We start from the raw sequence: 20,890 nt of genomic DNA, 5'->3' as shown, positions 1-20,890 counted from the left end.
CAGCAGTTAAACACTTTCTAACAATCATTACATGCATTCTCTACTTAGTATGTCGGTTCATCTGCTATCCAATTATCACCCTTTTAAGCTGTACACACCTGGAATAATTTAGTCTTGGATCACTGTGACAATTTCAAACTCTTTTCTGTGGTACATTATGAGCAATTGAGGAAATCACAGTCTGTTCTCAATACTTGGTATTCCATGGAGAGTTTCTGAAAAAGCTGACAATTTGGAACCTAAAATTCCCTGGTGAGAGGGCATCCTTAAAACCAGCAAATATTCTGGGAACTTCATCTGCCCTAGGTGCACTGATTCTAAAATTAAATCCAAGAGGCAATTTTACCACTATTCAGTGTTTTGTTGAACTCTAAGCTAATATTTCTCAAAGTGTGATTACTGGGACATCTATATCTGATGCATGAGGGTTTCCTGTTTAAAATGTAGATCTGCCCCACCAGTGTAGCTCAGTGGTTGAGCATCAACTTATGAACCAGGAGGTCATGGTTTGATTCCCAGTCAGGGTACATGCACAGGGTTATGGGCTCAATCCCCAGTGTGGGGCATGCAGGAGGCATCAGATCAATTATTCTCTCTCATCATTGGTGTTTCTATCTCTCTCTCCCTCTCCTTTCCTCTCTGAAATCAATAAAAATATATTTTTTAAAAATGTAGATTCTCATTTCCTAACCAAAACCCACTCATGCTCTGTCGAGAAGGAATCTGAAAATCTGATTTTCTTCTTCTTAGAACACGTACTCTAAGCAATTATGATAAAACCTAAGTAACTTCTGCTATAATAAAACCTGACAGCTGTTCAGCAACATGGGTGACTCCTCCTGAAGATGGACTCGTCTGGAGTTGCAGCCTCCCATAGCCCTACTCATGGTATTATTTGAACGCTCTAACTCTAACCTCGTTACATAGGAGACACTTAATAAATGAAAGCTGTAGTTATTTTTTTCTATATTATGACAAAGTCAATTCTAGGAGAAACTCAGCATCTAAGTAATGATCTTTTTAAAAAATTATATTAAGTTGCCATTGCTATTGAAATACAGTATTTCCATACTATACATGATTATCCAATATCACTATATATCATATACAGTAAATAGTATGTACTTGGGGAGACATAAATGAATCTATGTTAACTTTTTGATTGCTGTTGTTAGATCAAATCAATATGGCTCATTTCAAAGAGGTAGAGACTATGCTAGTCCACTTATAAGAGCAGTTGACCTTGGCTCCCCTACATAATTTCTCTAAGTTTTGCTTTTGTAATTTCTGCAACATTAATACACATGTGATAAGACACAAACTATTAAAGTAAAAGCTTCTAATCTTTCCCTTCTATTACCTTCCAAAAATAACTGACTTGGATCACTTTAGTTATTTCTCTTGCCTTTAAGTTTGACCCACAGTTGAAAACCTATTTGGCATTTTTTTTTTTTTTTTTTTTTTTTTTTTTGGTTAATCCTCACCTGAGGATATTTTTCAATGAGTTTTAGAGAGAGTTGAAGGGAGGGGTAGAGACACAGAGAGAGAAACAATCAATGTGAGAGAGATACATGGATTGGTTGCTTTCTGCACATGCCCTGACCCAGGCTAGGGATCGAGCCTGCAGCTGAGTTCTGTGCCCTTGACTGGAATCAAACCTAGGACTCTTCAGTCCAAGGGCCGAAGCTCTACCCACTGAGCCAAACCAGCCAGGGATGGGCATTTCTAAACAAACAAAAAGCGTGTGAGAGAGAACAAAAACTGGAAACCACCTTTCAGAAAGCGGGTAGGCTGTGGTTTTTGAAGATGTATTTTGGAAAAGCACATAGATGATATGAGAGAGAAACTACTAAGACTTCAATATTACTTGGGGATTGTATGTTCATTCATTGTACACGAAAGTAAAGAATTTGAGTATTTTCAAACTTCTCTTATCATGTGGGATTTTTCTTGTCTTTTAACTACAATTCTGCTCTGGGATTTAAACATGTGGGTCATAGCTTCATGCATTTCACAACCCCTTGTTTAAAGTCTTGTGAGTAAAGGAATCAATGTGTGAAAAGCCTCAGAACTTTGCCTTGCACAAAGCATGAGTAAAACTCAGCAATGCTATCTATTAAAGTTACTTTTCTTCAATTTTTTCTCTCCCATAATCTTGTCTAAAGCTACATTGTTCCCTCATATCCACACAGCATTAAAGGAATAGGCATTTCTTGCTATTTTATTTTACAATGTGTTGGTTTCACTTCAACGAGTATAATTGGCAACCTAGAACTATGTTTTATTATCTTCTTTCAGCCATATTTCACAAAATAATGTTTGTGACCATTTTCTTAGAAATCATTCACCTGTGACAGCTCACCCAGCCTCCCTCTAATCTCCCTTCTATTCATGAAGCCACTTACCCAGTTGTCTGGTGAAACAGACCTGAAATTTAATTTTGACTATTTTTGTGCACACACACTGAGGTGTTGTGTTTGCCTGTCTGTTTCAGCCCTTTGCTTTCTAATAAGAGAATAACATAACAAATTTTACTCATTTGTTTCAATTTGCAAGATTTGTTTTTCCATAACTATCACCAAATTGTATTCAAAAGTTGTTTTGACAAATGGTATATTCATTTGTTGTTTTCCACATAACTTCTGCTGTCAAGCTTCATGGAATCACTTTCTAGGTAAAATAAACATTTATTACAATTGTTCGATTTATCTTAAAGTTTGTTGGAGCATGAGAATTAGTTTTTAAACACTTTATCATGAAAGTAAGCAAAAAATAACAATTTAATAGCATAAGATCTAACCAAGGGGCTATTCAAAGCAGACTTCAAAACCTCTCAGGTATACCACTGTATATCTTGCCATCCAATATTTACGTAACAAGAATGTTTTTACACTTATATTTACAAATGGATACTTGAAGATTTTCTTATTCTAAATATATATTTAATGATTATATTGTTCAGTTTGTTTGTTTTTATATAAGAAATCTGAGAATCTCTGCTATTGGGAGAAGAAATCACCCCAGATAAAAATGAAGGAGCATGTCTGAAGTACCACTCTGCATTGCTGACTTGTTAGAAATATGTGGAGTGGTGTCTGGTGAGGCTTGCTGCTCTGAAGCTCTTCATTCTACTGAAACATAAACTCCCCCGGATGTTCTTTACCCCATAATTGAATAATGGTGATGTCCTTCAGGCACTAAATTAACATATGTCTTACGTGATAGCCCATTCAACATCATTTTTTATCACCTTGAAAGTTACATCATGAGAATGACTAATATGTGTAAGGCTACGTGCCTTCCCAGAGCTCCTCACGCACGGCCAGGGCTCATTTGGGAGCCTGCTTTACTCTCTGCTAACATGCTTTCCATGTCAGAAAGCATATTAAACACGGTCAAATGTTACCCTGGTGAGGCAGGTGCATTGCCCACTATTCTGGTTAGGAAAACCTATTTTTCAACTCAGCACCCCAATATTATGAGTTACCCAAGACAAGTATCAGAACTTCTCTACATCTCCATTCATTACCCTTCATGTGCAGAAAACCACAGCACTCCACTCTTGTGGGTGCTGGGAGAATTAATGTAATAAATCCTGAGTACTTTCCATGAAAAATTCAGAAATTATTCAATTCTGGGTATAACTGTTGCTGATAATATAGCTCAACTCTAACATTTACTCTATCACCCCATCTCTCACAGGCATTTTTAAATGCATTCCCTTCTTAAGCCTTGCATAAAAGCCATAATTTCCTACGCCCTAATCTTTACCTCTTAAGTACATCATAGTAATCATTTTATAGTCAGCGAGAATGACCTTCCACTGTTATGGAGAATGCTGTCATTTCTCAGAAGCTAAAGTGGTATCCTAGAGCATCAGGGTTATCCAAGTAAGCTACAACTTTAAGGATCTAGGCTCATTTTATTAATTTTTATTATTTATTTGGCTGTGTATATCTCCTGCCATAATTTATTTTTTTTTGCTATGAACCCAGGTCAAGAAAACTTGTAGTCTACATTTGCATATGACCTCTAATAATAGAGGTCACTTGCTAACCACTAGAAATACTTCTCTGTTAAGAAACTTTTCTTGAAACACCATCTCCACTCCATTATCTCCTCTTCCGACTTCTTCTTCTACCCAACTTTTATAAAAGTTGTAAATAATTCCTAGAGCTGTTGGAACCAGAGAGCTTGTAGTTAAATTATGTCCCCACATACTGTTTGCATATACTTGGTGGAGTTTTGACTTTTACATATTGAAAGCTAGACATTTTTTAAGTAGAAACTTTCTAATTAGTTTCCCCCTTCTAAAAAGACTAGGGTTTACTTTTGGCCCAAACTTTTTCTTTGATCTGGAAAGAATGAATACAATGGCCTAATTTCGTCACACAAATATATCATATAGAATCTTCCAACTGATGTGAGGGTAACATTTTCTAACAAGACATTGTGGTTTGGCAAAGGTCAGCCCAAATCCTGGCTGATATTAATCTTTAAAATTAGATTGCACTTTCGTCCCTATGTATTTCATTTGAAAGTTTATAAAAGAACACAATAGTTTTCTAGTAGTAATGTGGAAGCTACTCATGTGATTATGTCCAATGTATGTAGAATCCATGATTGAGGCCTAATGATCATAAGACTAACAGGAACCTCTAAGAAAAAAGAAATGATCAGGAAAATTCTTTATCAAAACCAAGTGTAGACCCTGGGAGAATGGCATTAATTAATCGTGGAACACAGTTGATTCTGGACACTCTGCCAATCAACTGCAAAGGGCATGCCTCCAGCAAAATAGCTGCAAGCATGTTATGGTTTAATAAAGCTGGAACAATATGGTCATAGCCTTTAAAGCCAGGAAGTTATCTAAATGATGTGCATATTAAGGTGGTCAGATAATTTGCCATCCAACAGGGATACTTTTGCAAGTAAATATTGGTGCTGTCAATAATTTCACCCTAACATCAGGAGAAACTCTATACCTGACTGGACTATTGCTGAGAAAAAACAGTTTTGTTTTTTGTTTGTTTGTTTGTTTGTTTGTATCAGGAGGAGCAGCCCCGGCCTTGGGAAATCAGTGGAGACTTGCACTGCAAGGCCAGGCAGCACTGGGACAATGACATTGCTGTGCTCTGCCCTTCACTGTCTGCAGAAGCGGCTGCAAGGGACAGGTGCAAGCCACGTGGGAAAGGACTGGACACCCTGCCCAAAGGGCACATGGGATGTGTATTCTAATAATCTCAAAAGAGCAAGTGAGAGTGACCTGATTTTGAAGCTCTGTATTATCAAAGCCTAGGACTTAATGGGGAGCAATTTGAATCCTATAGTTTTCCTCTTGACAACATCCACTCTTCCTTCCTATATAAGTTTCTGCTTTAGTCATCCCCAAATTCTCATGGTCCCTGCTCTTATGCATTTACTTATGTATTATTTGTTCTTCTGAACTCTCACCCAGGAAGCTTAGTATATTGAGAGTATACATAATTATTTTTCTGTAGGTAATAATTTCACTTCATTGAACTGGAATATTCCCCTATTTAGTTAATTATTAACTTAATAACTGTTCTGATTAAAAATCACTTAGTAATATGTACTCATAGCCATTAATGAAGGCATCACTTTTGAAATATGAATGTGGCTATACTTCAGAACTGATTGAATAATAAATATTCAATAATTATTCTAAAGTATACCCAGTGCCCCATATGATAACTAAAGTTTGGTACTTAATTAAAGACTGGATATTACAGAAAAATCTAATCAGTGGAGGCAAAAACTAGAAATATTCTTGACAAATTAATATAAGCCCATGTTTACACATATTAATAAAAATATACCCTAATGAACATTAGCATTCTAAAATATGAAATCTAGATTTCTTTCATGAAATACACACTTTTTAATTTTACATAAATTGCAGTTTATGTGTAATTGTTTATTGCAATAAAGATAAAGGAGGCAGACATCATACATAATAAATGTTTAAATCAACCAAGAAAAGAAAATTGGGGTATTTTAAATTATTTTTCTTCACTATACATATTAACATTTATTTTATACTTAGTGTGCTATAAGACTCTGGTCTTGATTTTGTTCATTTGTTCACACGAATATATTTTGTTTAACCCAACTTCCCCAATGCAGTGTAAACCCTGAATAAACTTGTTTCATCCTCACTTTATGATAGGCATCACTGCACTCTCAACAAAGTGAAATCAATGAGTTCTAGTAATACTATTCCTACTTATTGTGACTATGTGTTTAACATCATATGATACTGTTGTTCTGATCATATGGATATACTTAGATAAGGGAACCAGAGATTGAGACATGGGGCATGCTGGGGGATTCTTGGCAATCTCAGGGTAACAGTGGGAATGGGAATTTGTGTCTTAATCCATAGAATGTGATAGATTTCTCCTATATATTTTTTTCTTTTCTCAAGGAGTGAGATGTCCATTCTGATGAAGCTTAAGACAAAGAGAAAGAGAGAGAGAGAGAGAGAGAGAGAGAGAGAGAGAGAGAGAGAGAGAAAGACAGAGAGTGAGAGAGATCATAATTTGTTTACTGGCAAAGCAAGTCAGTTAATTGACAGAAGAAAGTAAATTATTTCTAACTTTACTAAATCACTACATTAGATGATGTTGCTTTAGTAAGTCAACACATCACATAGCATTGGGAGACAATTTTCCATCATCCCTTATGTTCCTGAAGGTCTTACAGAGAAAGCACTAAATGATGTTTTTACATATAGCAAAGCACCTGAAAAGCTGAGATAGTGTCTTCACCTAAAGCAAAGGGTAGGCATGTTTACTACCCAGGGAACCAGAGATAATGTCTCCTTTCCCACCAAAGGGCAGGAATTATCAGAGTTCCTCTCCCATAATGCAGCCCATTGCATGTGCAGCATCCACCTGGGCCCATCCTTTCCGCCCGTAAGGTGTATGGAAACTGACAACTACACTGGTGCTCATGCTGCTTATTGTCCTGTGATGATAGTGTCCCATTTCTCTGACCCAGGTATTGCATGTCTTCTTCCAGCATTCATGAAACTGTGAAAGACGAGCAGTTCTCGGTAGTTGACATAAGACAACATCAAAAACAATGGCATTCTTTAATAATGAGTGTGAGGATACATTGAGAGTCTACTCTAAAATGGTTATACTGATATGTGTTATATAGAAAATGTCTTTTAGGCCATTTCTATGGGAAATTTCAGGAGTAGAAAATGACTGCTTTCATACCAGTAATTTCATGTATTAGTCATATTGATTAACTATCAGTAGCAATAAAATATGTGGTACTTCATGGACAAGGAAATACATGCAGATGGTACCTTCCATGACAGTTGTTTCACTTTTTCTCAGAGTCAAGAATGAGGAATGTTTTTTACAAAGTGTACCAAAAGAACCCACTCATATTTCAAGTGTAAGTTTGAGTAAGATAACTGTATATATCCAGAAAATCAATGTTGCTGGAAGATATGCACATTGACATTTTTATTATTTAGGTCATTCTATATTCCCTACTTTTCTGTTACCTTTTCATACAGGTGACCTTTCCCATGGTACTTCTCTAATAACTCCCTTAGGTTAAATTTCTTATCACCTGGTATAATATACAGGTCATATATTTTTGTCAATGTTAGCCTTCAGACAGCACCATTTCCAAGGAATCCAACTAATATTTTATAGAAAAGATTTCAGTCACACACACACACACACACACACACACACACACACACACTGAACTGCAATGTGAAGTTTGTGACATATGTGCTTGAGATATTTCTGGTGAATATACAACTTGGGTATGTGATATCACACTATATTATTAGTGTGTATTGTCATACTTGAGCTTAAGTACATTTGTGTAGATTATTATAATACTTGGGATTTAAATCAAAGCTTCCTAGCATTTTAGTCAACTGTTAAGTAACTATAGTCAAGCAAAATTAATAAATAATACCAAAATATTTTAGAAGAAAAAAGATTGCAATATATTAGATATAGGGTGGACAAAACAGCAGGAGGAGGAAGAGGGGAAAAGGAGAAGGAGAAAAAGAAAAATAGTGCTCAAATATTTTTATTATTTTTTTTTAATTTTCTTGATATCAGAGAGAAAGGGAGAGGAGAGAGAAAGAGAAACATCAATGATGAGAGAGAATCATTGATCAACTGCCTTCTGCATACTCCCTACTGGGAAATTAGCCTGAAACCTGGGCATGTTCCCTTGATGGGAATCGACCCTGGGACCCTTCAGTCTGTAGGCCGATACTCTATCCACTGAGCCAAACCAGCTAAGGCGAGTGCTCAAATCATGCTGTGCATGTTATGTTTGAAATGCTGGCTTTAGTAATTCATATACTGACTTAAAGATAGTTAAATTTCATTCAAGGCTCTGCCAATTCAATTAAAGTAAACACATTAAAGCTTTATGGCATAGCTATTATAAAGTAAGCATGCCAAAAGCAGAAAATAAATTGTAAAGGAGAGAGAATTAGAATACAGTGGGCATTGACTATTTGAAAAGCACTATCTTGTGTTATTTAGTTGTTCAAGTTCCATTTCAAGCAATTTTCCTTTTGTACATATTGCTATCTAGTCATATTCAAAGATGATTATTTCAACGATACCCTGATGTTTGAGAGAAACTATAAAACTCGGGGATATCTTTAAGAACCAAGGTGTGCATTAAAGTATCAGGCTTATCTAAGGGTCCCTTCCGATGTTTTGCTGCAGAAACAGCAGGTAGCTAAAGATGCTTTGATTAGCAGCCAGGTCAATATATTTGGCATTGGAAGGATTAGAAGACCTTGATATAGGGCACTTGAATATACTGCAAAGGTTCTCAGATATGTAAGTGAGGCAGGAGTCAAGAGGATGTGTAAAGTTTTGAATCTGTATGAAGACTGAGTTGGTATAATGAACCTTGAATCTCAAATGAACAGGAATTACTCTGATATTGAATGTTCTCACTTTAGGAATAAATTGAACATGAAAACTACATTATGAGCTTTTCTTAAAGCTACGTGATTCACCAAATAGATGGATATATAGATATATAGACAGTAGTTGAGCCATGAAAATATCTTTAAATGTGTCAGTATAACTTTATAATATAATTTACATTTTTATTGGGTGCTTTGGATTATATAGGAGTCAGATTTTTGCCCTAATACTGTGTTAATTTAGAAGACATTTCAGACAGACAAATTATTTTTGTATTGCAATTAGAGCTATTTTAATAAGCTATCTTTATTTTTCCTTTTCTCTCTTATTTAAATATTACTAATCCAAAACCAAATTCTTCATATAGTTATAAAAAAGTATTTCCACTGCCTTGACTTTCATATATATATAAAAGCATATATTTTTTGCTACTAAATCTCTGTGGAAACTTAGTATTTGTAGTTCCACCCTGGTTTGTGGTAGACTTCTCCTTTTTTGTATCCTTCTCTCTATTCCATCACACTGGCCCTATAAGTCTGTAATAATGAATTGATACAATCATCTACTCCTTTTTCTTCTTTCTTATACTGTCTTGATGATAAAGAAAAGAACTAATGCATTGCTGTTAGTTCCACCACCTGAAAATCTTTAAAAAATAATTTTCCTTAAATCCTAAGAATCAACCAGCAATTCTTCCTTCCACAAATTGGCCATCTCATCTTCATCAGCATCTGACTGGGTCTATTATTTCTGTGAAAGTTAATTGTATGTGTTAATTTAGCTGGGTCAAGGTGCCCAGATAAACACTATTCTGGATGTCACTGTGAAGGTGTGTTTTTTTTTTTTTTTAATGAAATTAACATTTAAGTTGGTGGACTTTGAGTAAAACAGATTACCCAGCACAAGGGAGGTGGCCGCATCCAATTAGCTGAAAACCTTAATAAAACAAGAATGGGCCTCTCCCAATCAATAAGGAATCTACCAGCAGAAGACCTTTCACTTCAAACTACAGCTCTTTCTGGGTCCCCTGCCTGTCGTCCTATCCTGAAGATTTTGGACTTTCACGTCCAAAATAACATGAGACAACTATATTTAAAATAAATAAATATAAATATAAAATCTATGCGTATCCTATTTATTTTGATTTTCCAGTGCACCCTAACTGATACAAATTTTGATACTAGGAATGGTTATAGAGACACAAAATCTTGTGAATAAGTTTTCTTAATTGATTCTGTGGTTTCTGCAACTGACTCTCTAATCTCATTAGGCTCAAAGGTACTAATGACTCCGTTTCCAGTAGTTAAAAAGTGCCCATCAGCAGATGAGTGGATTACAAAACGGTGGTACATCTACACAATGGAATACTACACTGCTATAAAAAAGAAGAGACGTTTACCATTTGCAACAGCATGGATGGAACTGGAGAACATTATGCTAAGAGAAATAAGCCAGCTGGAGAAAGATAAATACCACATGATCTCACTCATATGTGGGATATAATGATCAACATAAACTGATGAACATAAATGGATCCAGAGACAAGGTGGCATTGAGCACACTGTCCAACCCCAGGGAGAAGGCAGGGGAGGGGGCAGTTAGAGATCAGCCAAAGGACTTGTATGCATGCATATTAGCATGACCAATGGACACAGACACTAGGGCGGTGGAGGCTTGTTCAAGGGGGTAAGAGTAGCGGAGGGTGGGGGGAGGGTATTAATCCAGGAAAAAAAGGAGACATGTAATACTTTCAACAATAAAAGTTCTGTTGGATTTTGTTAAACAAAAAACAAACAATGCTGGTAGCCCACAGTGTGGTCTAGCAACAGAGATATACAAAATGTCACAATTGCATACTTCTAATTAAACACTTATAAGAGTTAAGAATCTGGGTGATCATTTATATGATACATTTTTGTCAAACTCATAATTATAATCATACTAGAGGCCCAGTGCATGATTTAATCATGCATGTGTAGGCTGTCTGTCCGCTGGTCGGGACCCGGTGTGGCTGGCAGCTCCGAAGTCCCTGGGCCCCTAGGGCGAGGAGGGGCGGGGGCGTGGTCTTCCTGCGGCCAGAGCCCAGGCCGGGGTCTTGCCTTCGCCTCCCACCCAGGAAGGCTGGGTCCTCCGCCTCCTCTGCCTTCGTGGAAACCCGAGTCCTCTGTGGACACCGGGACACCGCAGCGAGCTCCTGCGGCCCAACTGCTGCCAGACTCCTCCCCCAGGAGCCACGCTGCCCGCCCACCCGCGCTGCCTCCAAACCTCTAAAACGCTGGCTCGCTGCCCCAGAGGCCGATCTGTGCTGCAGCACAGCCATGGCTCAGATGCTGAGCTCACGTCGCCGCTGGCAACGCGAGCTCAGCGTCCTGCCAGCCCAATCACCACCCCAGCCACCCCGAGTCCCGCCCCCTGTGTCTCCCGCTGGCCCAATCGTGGGTATAGAGGAGTGATGGTAATTTGCATATTACCATTTTATTAGGTATGATGGCTGGTTGCACCTACATGCCTTATATGCCTTAGTTTGTTTGAGCTGCTATAACAAAATACAGTAAAGCCAGCCTAGAAACAACAGAAATTTACTTGTCACTGTTCTGGAAGCTGACAGTCTAAGATCAGAGTGTCCGGATGACCTGATATTGGCCGTCTTTGGGATTGCAGGCTTCGGGCTGTGTCCTCACATGGTAGGAGGAGCTGGGGAACTCTGTGTATCTGGTTTATAAAGGCCCTAGTACCATTCAGGAGGACCCCATCTGCTGTACCTCGTAAAGGCCCTGCTTCCTAAAATCCCTACCTTAGGCATTAGAATTTCAACCAATGAATTTGGGGAGACACAACCTTCAGATCATAGCACTGGACAAAGTGTGAAAAGAAAGATATATACTCAGGGATTTGAATTCCCAATTCAAGTGCCACAAAAGTAACCTGACAACCTCTATGTCTGCTGGAGAGAGAACTTTATCTCCTGGAGCCACAGAACTGAGATTGCTGAAAACAAGCGCAGCATCTCACCCTGGGAGTCACTGAATGGCAATGCAAATTGTCTACTTTTAAAGTGAATGCATCGATGGTGAAGGAATGGGGTCCTGAGAGTTGGGATGCAGATGTATGGGAAGACCATGATGAAGCTGGGGACATTGAAATCATAAATTCTGATGAGTCTTGTTGGCCACCAAAGCTGTCTCTCCATCTGCATCTGAGGAGATTAACCCTGAATTCCTCAGGGCCTCCCTTGAGTCAACAGTCATACAAGACTCTACTGATTCATCATGAATCCATGCTTACCCGTCCTCTTTACTCTAGATCCGTGGTCGGCAAACTGCGGCTCTCGAGCCACATGCGGCTCTTTGGCCCCTTGAGTGTGGCTCTTCCACAAAATACCACGGCCTGGGCGAGTCTATTTTGAAGAAGTGGCATTAGAAGAAGTTTAAGTTTAAAAAATTTGGCTCTCAAAAGAAATTTCAATCGTTGTACTGTTGATATTTGGCTCTGTTGACTAATGAGTTTGCCGACCACTGCTCTAGATCTATAAATGCACTCAAGTCTCAGAAGTCCCTAAAAGGTGAGTACAAAGTATAACCCACAAGGAAATGCATCACACACCAAAAGAACGACTTGCTTTTTCTAGTTTATACAGACAGAAATCCAAAATACACATGTGAGAATAGATATCAAAAGTGTGAGATATTGAATGAAGAAACATAAAGTCGGATCAGATTGGACTTATTGATGTGGGCCAATTAAGCAAATATCCTGCATCTAATGTCGCATTTAATTCCCTGTAGATAATGTTGCAGCTTAGGGGTTAGGAAGTGATTCAACAGTTTGTTTGGCTGAAACATGGAGCAAAAGGTTGCCCACAGTGAATAAATTTGAAATTCCAGACCTGCCTTGGCTTATTGCAGAGGAGGAAATTGAAAAGCTTAGGGAAATTGGAACACTAACACATTTGTCATTCACCCACTCTGGGAGGTTCCAGAGGACACATCTTTCACCATGACTTGGAGAAGCAAGCTTGAAAGGGGAGCTCCTACATCTTGGAAGAGCTCTGTGATGGCTTTTCTCTGCGGCCAGGACCAGTGAGAACTGCTCCCATGGAACTGGGAAATCTACATGCAATATGAATAATTGGATCCTGGGGTGACAGGGATGGGGTGGCAGCATTCAAAGGCAAGGTGGATATGGTTGCTATAATGGACAGCAGAGATAAAGCAGCTTTCTGAATACTGGGTCACGCTGAGCCCTATGGTACTGGCATTGTTCCTAGAAGTGAAATTGATAGGAAGACTATGAAATGCTTACTTGATCTGTATCAGCAAAAAGTTCTAGTAAACATAAGTTTAACCTGAATCATAAAAACAGAGTTACAGCCCCTCCATCAATTCCCAGACTCAAGTTATAGACCCAGAATCCCTTAAATAGAAAAAGCCCTGGTCCCCTTGAGGAAGGGGCTCATTACACTATAAATTACAAAAATATATATATCGTTAATCTTTCTTTCAGCTTTCCTAGGAAGATTTTATTATAGGGTTACTGTGCATGGGTGGGGGGATATAAAAAAACAGATCTTTAGGGAACTACTGGACACTGGCTCTGAACTGACACTAATTCCAGAAGATGCAAAAGATCACTGTTGGTCCACCAGTCAGAGTAGGGGCTGAAGGAAGTCAGGTGGTCAATGGATTTTAGCTCTAGTACATCTCTCAGTGGGCCCAACATATCTGCAAATCCAAACTATAATTGTTTTCCCAGCTCTGGAATACATAGTTGGAATAAATTGGAACACATATTCTCCATAATTGTGTGTATATACTCCTATGTATATATACACATATATGTATAATATATATATATATATATTTTATAATTGGAATAGCTATACTAAGTTTATCTGTAATGATTCCTTGAGTCTCCAGCCTACCAGCCTACTCTGCAGATTTTGGACTTGCATATACATAGTCATATGTGACAAATTCCTTAAATAACTCTCTCTCTCTCTCTCTCAATGACTCTCTCTTCATCTCTCTCTCTCCCTCCCTCCCTCCCTCCCTCTCTCTCTCTCTCTACACACACACACACACACACACACACACACACACACACACACACTATTGGTTTTGTTTCTCTGGAAAACACCAGCTAATAGAGTATCTGTCACATCACACGGGGCATATCATAGATCAATCTCTTTCATTTACACTCTTAAAATGTATTCACTGTTCCCATCACTTTCTCCCTTCTTTGAGCTCTAGAGAAAACCATTAAAGTCAATTTGATGAAGGTCACCTCTGGCTCACTAACTGCCCAAACCAGTACAGGCTTTTCAGTCGTTATTTCATTTGATTGTGGAGTTTGACATTTGTCATTTCTTATTCTTAAAACTTTCTTTTAATTTATTATCCATGAAACTATCTAATTCTTCTTTATCTGCTTTGCAGCTGAATATCAGAGTTCTCACATAATCTCTGTAATTTTTTTTAGGGTGTGTTACCCACTTATGTGAATTTGGCTTCCATCTCTACACCTATTATTCCTATGTCTCTATGACTACTGCCACAGTTTGGTATTTTTGAAAGGATGTCAATATTAACATTTCTTCCCTTTAAATATAACAATTGCTGAGGCTAATGTCCACTAAGCTGCTCAGAACACTCCCACCCCCATAACTTTCTACCTGAATAAATTATTTTATATTTGAACCTAGGGAAATCAAATTTTCCTCTCATTAAATAAACCTCGGATGATGGGAAGTATACCAAGTAATGTTTTCCATAGATGCTCTAATTGCAAAGAATCAAAGTTAAATTTGAAGCTCAATCATAGTAGTTTGGCTGATTATTGTGCTTAGATTTTTTGCACTTGCTTTTTTCCCTTTAGCCCTGTATACTATATTATTAATAATACTTAACTTTTCTATAAACTGTCTCAAAGCCTTTCTAGAAAGAGCAAGAGCATAAATATATTTATATATGTTTACACACATATAATAGCTTAAATCGGTCCCCATGTTATCGTATTACTATTCCCACATCTAGAATCATCAAGACATAGTTAATTAAACTTTAACCATTTTCCATGTGAAAAGAAGATTTTGGCAACTGTTGTTTCATTTGCATTAGAAACTCACAATGCCTCAGAACCCTGGGCTCATATTACAACTTACAGATGTGGGGCCATCTGCCTGTGAAAATGTCTTAATTTATTAATAGGCTCAAAGTCATACCTCTTTCTTTTTAATCTATTTATAAATACTAACTAATCTTTTAAATGAGTTGGATGAGTTCCATTCTATCATAGCAAAGGTAGAATTCTGGAATACCAACAAAACTTGCATAAGCAACTCCTAGCTCCACTTTACTTATGTCCATTAAGAGATGAAATGCTACTCTATTTAGGACAGACTAGAAGTAGTTTCATTAATTTTTCAACAGAATGTCCATTTTCTCACCTCAAAATTAAGCATCTAAAGGCTATTGATCTGCTTTAATCCAAACCAGAGCTTCCCTTTTCATCAGACATTCACCAGGAACCTCTGTTCCCTGTCTATCTTCTGTCATCAGCACAGTTGAGATAACTGACACGCATGAGGCAGTTTTAGAGCTGTGCTACCTTTCATTTGTCTTGGATTTCAAAACTCAATCCTTAGATTAAATTAACACGTTACAGGCACAACATAAACTTATCTCACCATAAAAATGTTTTAGTGATTATTATATACTGAGTGGCCAGATTATTATGATCTCTGAACACATAATAATCTGGCCACTCAGTGTATATCCTATATAATAAAAGGCTAATATGCAAATTGTCCCCTCAACCAGGAGTTCAACCAGCAGGCAGGCCGACCAACCGCCCATGTCCCCTCCCCCTGGCCAGGCTGGCCAGACCCCACCCATGCACAAATTCATGCACCGGGCCTCTAATATAGACACACACACACACACACTGAGTGTATATACACACACACACACACACACACACCACAAACACACCACACACACACTGACTGAGTGTATATATATATATATATATATTAGAGGCCCGATGCATGAATTTGTGCATGGGTGGGGTCTGGCCAGCCTGGCCAGGGGGAGGGGACACACACACACACACACACACACACACACACACACCACACACACACACCACACACACACTGACTGAGTGGCCAGATTGTTATGCATTCAGAGATCATAATAATCTGACCACTCAGTGTATTCCATGATTTTAGGGAGAAATAGTATAAGTAGAGAGAGATAATGTGCAGTAGCCCCAGGGGACTTCCATGTTTTGGAGTACTTTTCTCAAGATTTTTTAAGATTGTCCTTGTGCCCAGGTTTATTTGTGGACAGTGATACCATCGGGGTGTGGTGCCCAGGGCTGGCTGGGAACTGTTTGGGCCACAGTGTCTACTTCTCCCATCAGTGTCCATTAAGGATCTCTCTGACTTTCTACTGAATTTTGAAGGTCACCAGATACCCTGTGGAGCACCAGGACTGGCCCTAAGGATCTGTCTTAGGGTCACATGTCCTAGGTCACTGATTCCTAGTAGGTGGGAATCCTGTCAAGGACATTGCTCCTGCATAATGGCCCTAAAGATTTTTGGCAAGATTATAAGAAACTAAATTGCCATCATGGTATTCAAAGACTGGTTTGATGTGACTCAAATGTTATATGTACATAGGGGTCCCACAGGAAATATTCATTTGCGAGCTCATACACCTAGGGCAGCCTTGGCTATGTCTTCATTTCTAACACAGGTTTCTATTTAAGGACTTTCTGTACCATATTATTCAATATTCTTTGAATACCTTTCCAAAAAATATTCTAAAAATGTACTGCAAAACATTAAGATCGTGAATGGGTTTTCTTCTTTGGCCTAACATTGAAATGACTCATTATGTTTATCGTTAGTTTAGGATTCCAGAAAGTTCAGAGGACTTTAATATTCAAGAGACATGCTCTCCTATGTATCAGCTACTAATACCCCTCTTACTATGGCTTCCCTTTTCTGTCCTTGGACTTCTTTTAAACTCTCTTTACGCATATCTATTTTTTCTTTTGTTCATACCATGGCAAAATCTTTTAGAAAATTTAAAATCAGAATACAATGAAATATTTACTATTCTGGAAAAAAAGTTTTCTAGTGCCACTGATAAGTTTTATCTATTCTAGGCATAGGTAAGACTATTTTATTTAAGGAAAATAACAGTAAAGCTTAAATGTGCTGAAACAGACATTTTCCATCAACTATTTTGTGGTGAAAAAAATGTCCATAAACTTCTACTATGACTAGAAAATTGTGTGCTGTGCTGAAGATCAATGTGTACGTATTTGGGTTCCAACATTTTTTCACCTGACCGTAAATAGCTTCACAAATAGCTTGCAAAGCATATAATAAAGAAATAATTTATAAAGCATAAGCAAGCCAAGTCAAATACTTCAGAACCACAATTCTAATTATATGTCATGTTTTTAAGGTGAAGAGGAAGAAAGACATCTTGGTCATTCAAGAACACCAACAATGATTTAGAATATTTACACCTGGTGATTTTTTTTCTTTTTTCTTTCAGAGGTAAACAATTTCAGGATGTCTATGATGTGCTATAATAGCACTTTTAAAGACTTTTATATATTTTAACTTTATGTTTAGCCAAGAATGTAAAAAAGAAAAAAATATATTAATCAGGGATAATTCAAGTAAAGATAGATTAAATTATATTCCCCAAAGCTTACCCAGGCCACTGCGTCAGGAAGGAAAAACAGGTTTCTTGAATTTCATTTCCAGTGTTCAAGTCACTGGTTTGTTCCAACTCCTGCGCAAAACATCCACACACAAGACACAACGCATAACACCCCGGCTATCAAGCGGTTGTCAAAAGAAACAGGCCATTACCTTTCCCACGTACTGAGGTTCGGAGCCCATGTATTCTTCCAGCACAAAAAACTGATTCCATACCCAGCCACGCTTAACTCGTTGGAAATGCAGGCGCCGCCCTGGCAGGTGGATAACATTCTCTCTTGGCTCTGTGGCTAAAGTGTGCTGTAGCTGTGGCTGAAGCGGTGTTAGGAGACCTCCATCAAACAGGACCCAGAGAAGCAGGGACAGGCAGTTCCTTGTAAGCATTGGCAAAGGCGTTCCTACAGCAGGGTAATAAAAACTCCAGCACTTAGTGTGGAATTGTGGAATCCAGGTTGGAGGTGTCTGTGGCCTCCCCCTCTTAGCTTTCTGTTTTATTGCAGAAATGAAAATGCAGGCATTAATCCTTTTGATGAAACGGCTTCTGCAGTATTACATTCCATCTAAAGGGACCTATAAAACAGATTAACAGAGATACATTAAATGGCTAGAATCGCATGATAGTCATCAAAACTCTCATTATATCTGGCCGCATTTGAAGGAACAGAGAGGACTTTTAAAAAAATATAGTGATAAATGTTCATTGCTATTCAACCTGTTAATTTTGTTAAACTAGGCTTTTTATAGACTGGAAAAGTATTAGTTACAATGGAGCAAAAGGTGTATCATAAACAGAAGCAATATTTTGTTTAATTCAATAATCATTTTAAAGATAAAACAGGTATCAGTGATTTTAAAGGGAACTAAGAGTGAGGTTTTGCCACCTCAGCACTGTGGACATTTTGGGTTGGATAATTCTTTGCTGCTGGGAGCCACCTTGTCCATTTTATGATTTTTTTGAAGCATCTCCTTTCCTCTGGTCAATAGATAACAAAGTAGCATCCTCCCCACACCCAGTGTGACAAACAAAGATCTCTACAGACATTATCAAATATCCCCTGGGAAGAAAAGGCCAAGATTGAGAACCACAGATTTGCAGAATAAGAGAAAAAGCAGACTATTTCTAAAAAGCAAAAAGTTCCCTAGTAGATAATACAAAGAATAAGACCATTCAGGAAAACAAACAAACAAAAACAAGAAAAATTACTAAATGTAACAATAAATGATCTTAATAAAATGTAAACTAATACTAAACTGCCAGATGGCTTTACAAGCTTTAAGTTTAAAAAAATGCTCTCTAGCCTTGAATACCAGAAACCCTAGCTATGTGGGAATTATTTTGTAGAGTATGTCCAGCTCAGAGCAATCTTGGCTCCCTACCAGATGGACAACCTCTACTCTGCATGTAGGTAAAATGAGCTTAAAATTTCTCTTTACAGCAAACATCCCCCCTCCCCTTCATTTATTTAAGGTTTACTGAGTATCTACAATGTACTAGGTCATTTGTTATACAGTAGAGAAGAAAACAGACATAATCCTTGCCTCTCTTAAATCAGAAACAGCAAACAAATGAACAGTTTCCAAATTAACAAAATTGGGTAAATGTACCAATGCTGTAAAAATAGGCAAGCAGAATATCCGGATGGTAAAACTTAAGTTAGCAAATTCAATTTGGTGAAAGCCTGTGCTGTGTGACAATTATACTAACAGCTACAGGAATAGGGGCATCCCTGTATTTTACAAGCAAGCTGGAAAGACATGTCTTGATTTAGGGTGGATTTATATTTAGAATTAGGGGCACATTGTCCACAGCCTATGAGGTTTTCAAGAGCCAGAAATGTTGGAGGCCAGAAATTACATATAATACTTCCAAAATAAGAGAACTAAAATAAAAATCAATGCCTGTTTAATTAAATGTTTATAAAGAATGGCATTTTGTCCACCTGTCCATTCAGTTCAACACTTATTCAGTTACATATAATATAATAAAAAGGACAATGCACTCTTCACAAATATTGAAATATCAACATTTAATGTGAAAGCAATTCCCCATGCTTGAGATAAGATGTGAGATGAAGTGTTATACTCTAAAAGCATTCTATAAGGACACTCCAAAATAGGGTATGGCATTTTTTAATAATCTGAATGGATGAGACTTTTAGACAGAAACGTAAGTAGTATATATTTTATTGCATATTTTCAATCTGGAAAATTAATGTTCATAAAAAGTTAACTTTGACCTATATTGTCCCATATGGTAACCACTACCCATATGTGGCTATTTGGTTGAAATGTGTCAATTTGAGATTGCGACATGCTCTGCTTTTAAACTGTATGCCAAAATCCAAAGACAATAGGACAACTAAGAATTTAAAATATCTCATTATTCATTTCTATATTTATTACTTGTTGACATGCTAATATTATCTTAAATGAATGTAAATTATTACATTAATTTTATCTCTTTTTACTTTTTAATGTGTTTAACTAGAAAATTAAAATTGTATATGCAGCTCACATTTGTGGTTGGCATTATTTCCTGTTGGACAGTACTGATTTAAACAATAGAGTTTAAATTGCAGGCTGTGATTTCTAGTTAAGTCATTTATTCTTAACATTCAAAATGAAATTTCAAACATGAGCTGTATCATGCCTGTGTGACGGTATATTTAAGAGGTCCGAGAATATTTGCAACTGTTTTCAATAAGCCTGTGTAAGGCCAGTGTGCACATTTCCCTCATCTGTTTTCAAGTTTAAATGGCTATCAAGGACATTCCATATGTTTTAATTTCTTGACCGTTCAGTATCTTCTATGATTCTTCCTATACTTATGCAGTCCTCGCTCAGGCATGCTCAGACACGTGGGGAGGTAAACACCAATAGAGAAGATGAAGGGTAAGACCTCTACCTTCCCAAACCTATTCTAGTACATGGAGCAAATTAGATTGTATTTCTGCCTTTCTGTTCCATGAAAATTTTCTCCTCCACTTTTTAGAAGGTGTGAAGTATCAAATTTCAAAGAGCAATGGCACCTAAGGTTATTTCCCTAAATAAGAGTCTTTTTATTTTATAGTAGAGATTTTTGTTGTTGGACATCTGGGTATTTTCATCATCACTGTCACACTCTGATTCCAGCTACCCTTTCCCCTTTTTTAGCCAAAGGTGTCTAAAATCTGAGTTTGATTCCCTACTACAG

The 20,890-nt window shown here is 37.5% G+C and overlaps 1 protein-coding gene across 2 annotated transcripts in view; it reads right to left on the bottom strand.

The window, feature by feature from the left end:
- CDH12 (cadherin 12) overlaps positions 1–18,081 on the bottom strand; it is a gene marked incomplete at both ends in the record, with an annotated part of 182,429 nt that extends 164,348 nt beyond the window's left edge. For both annotated transcript variants that reach the window (XM_079761392.1, XM_079761393.1), the window contains one exon: positions 17,851–18,081. In XM_079761392.1, coding sequence (XP_079617518.1) covers positions 17,851–18,081 — 231 coding nt within the window. The remainder of the gene's footprint in view (positions 1–17,850) is intronic.
- Positions 18,082–20,890: the final 2,809 nt, after the last annotated feature.

The sequence above is a fragment of the Cnephaeus nilssonii genome, assembly GCF_951640355.1.
Source record: "Cnephaeus nilssonii genome assembly, chromosome: 2".
NCBI classification, from domain to species: domain Eukaryota; kingdom Metazoa; phylum Chordata; class Mammalia; order Chiroptera; family Vespertilionidae; genus Cnephaeus; species Cnephaeus nilssonii.
The sequence above is the reverse complement of the archived record's forward strand: the minus strand, read 5'-3'. Positions and strand labels throughout refer to the sequence as shown.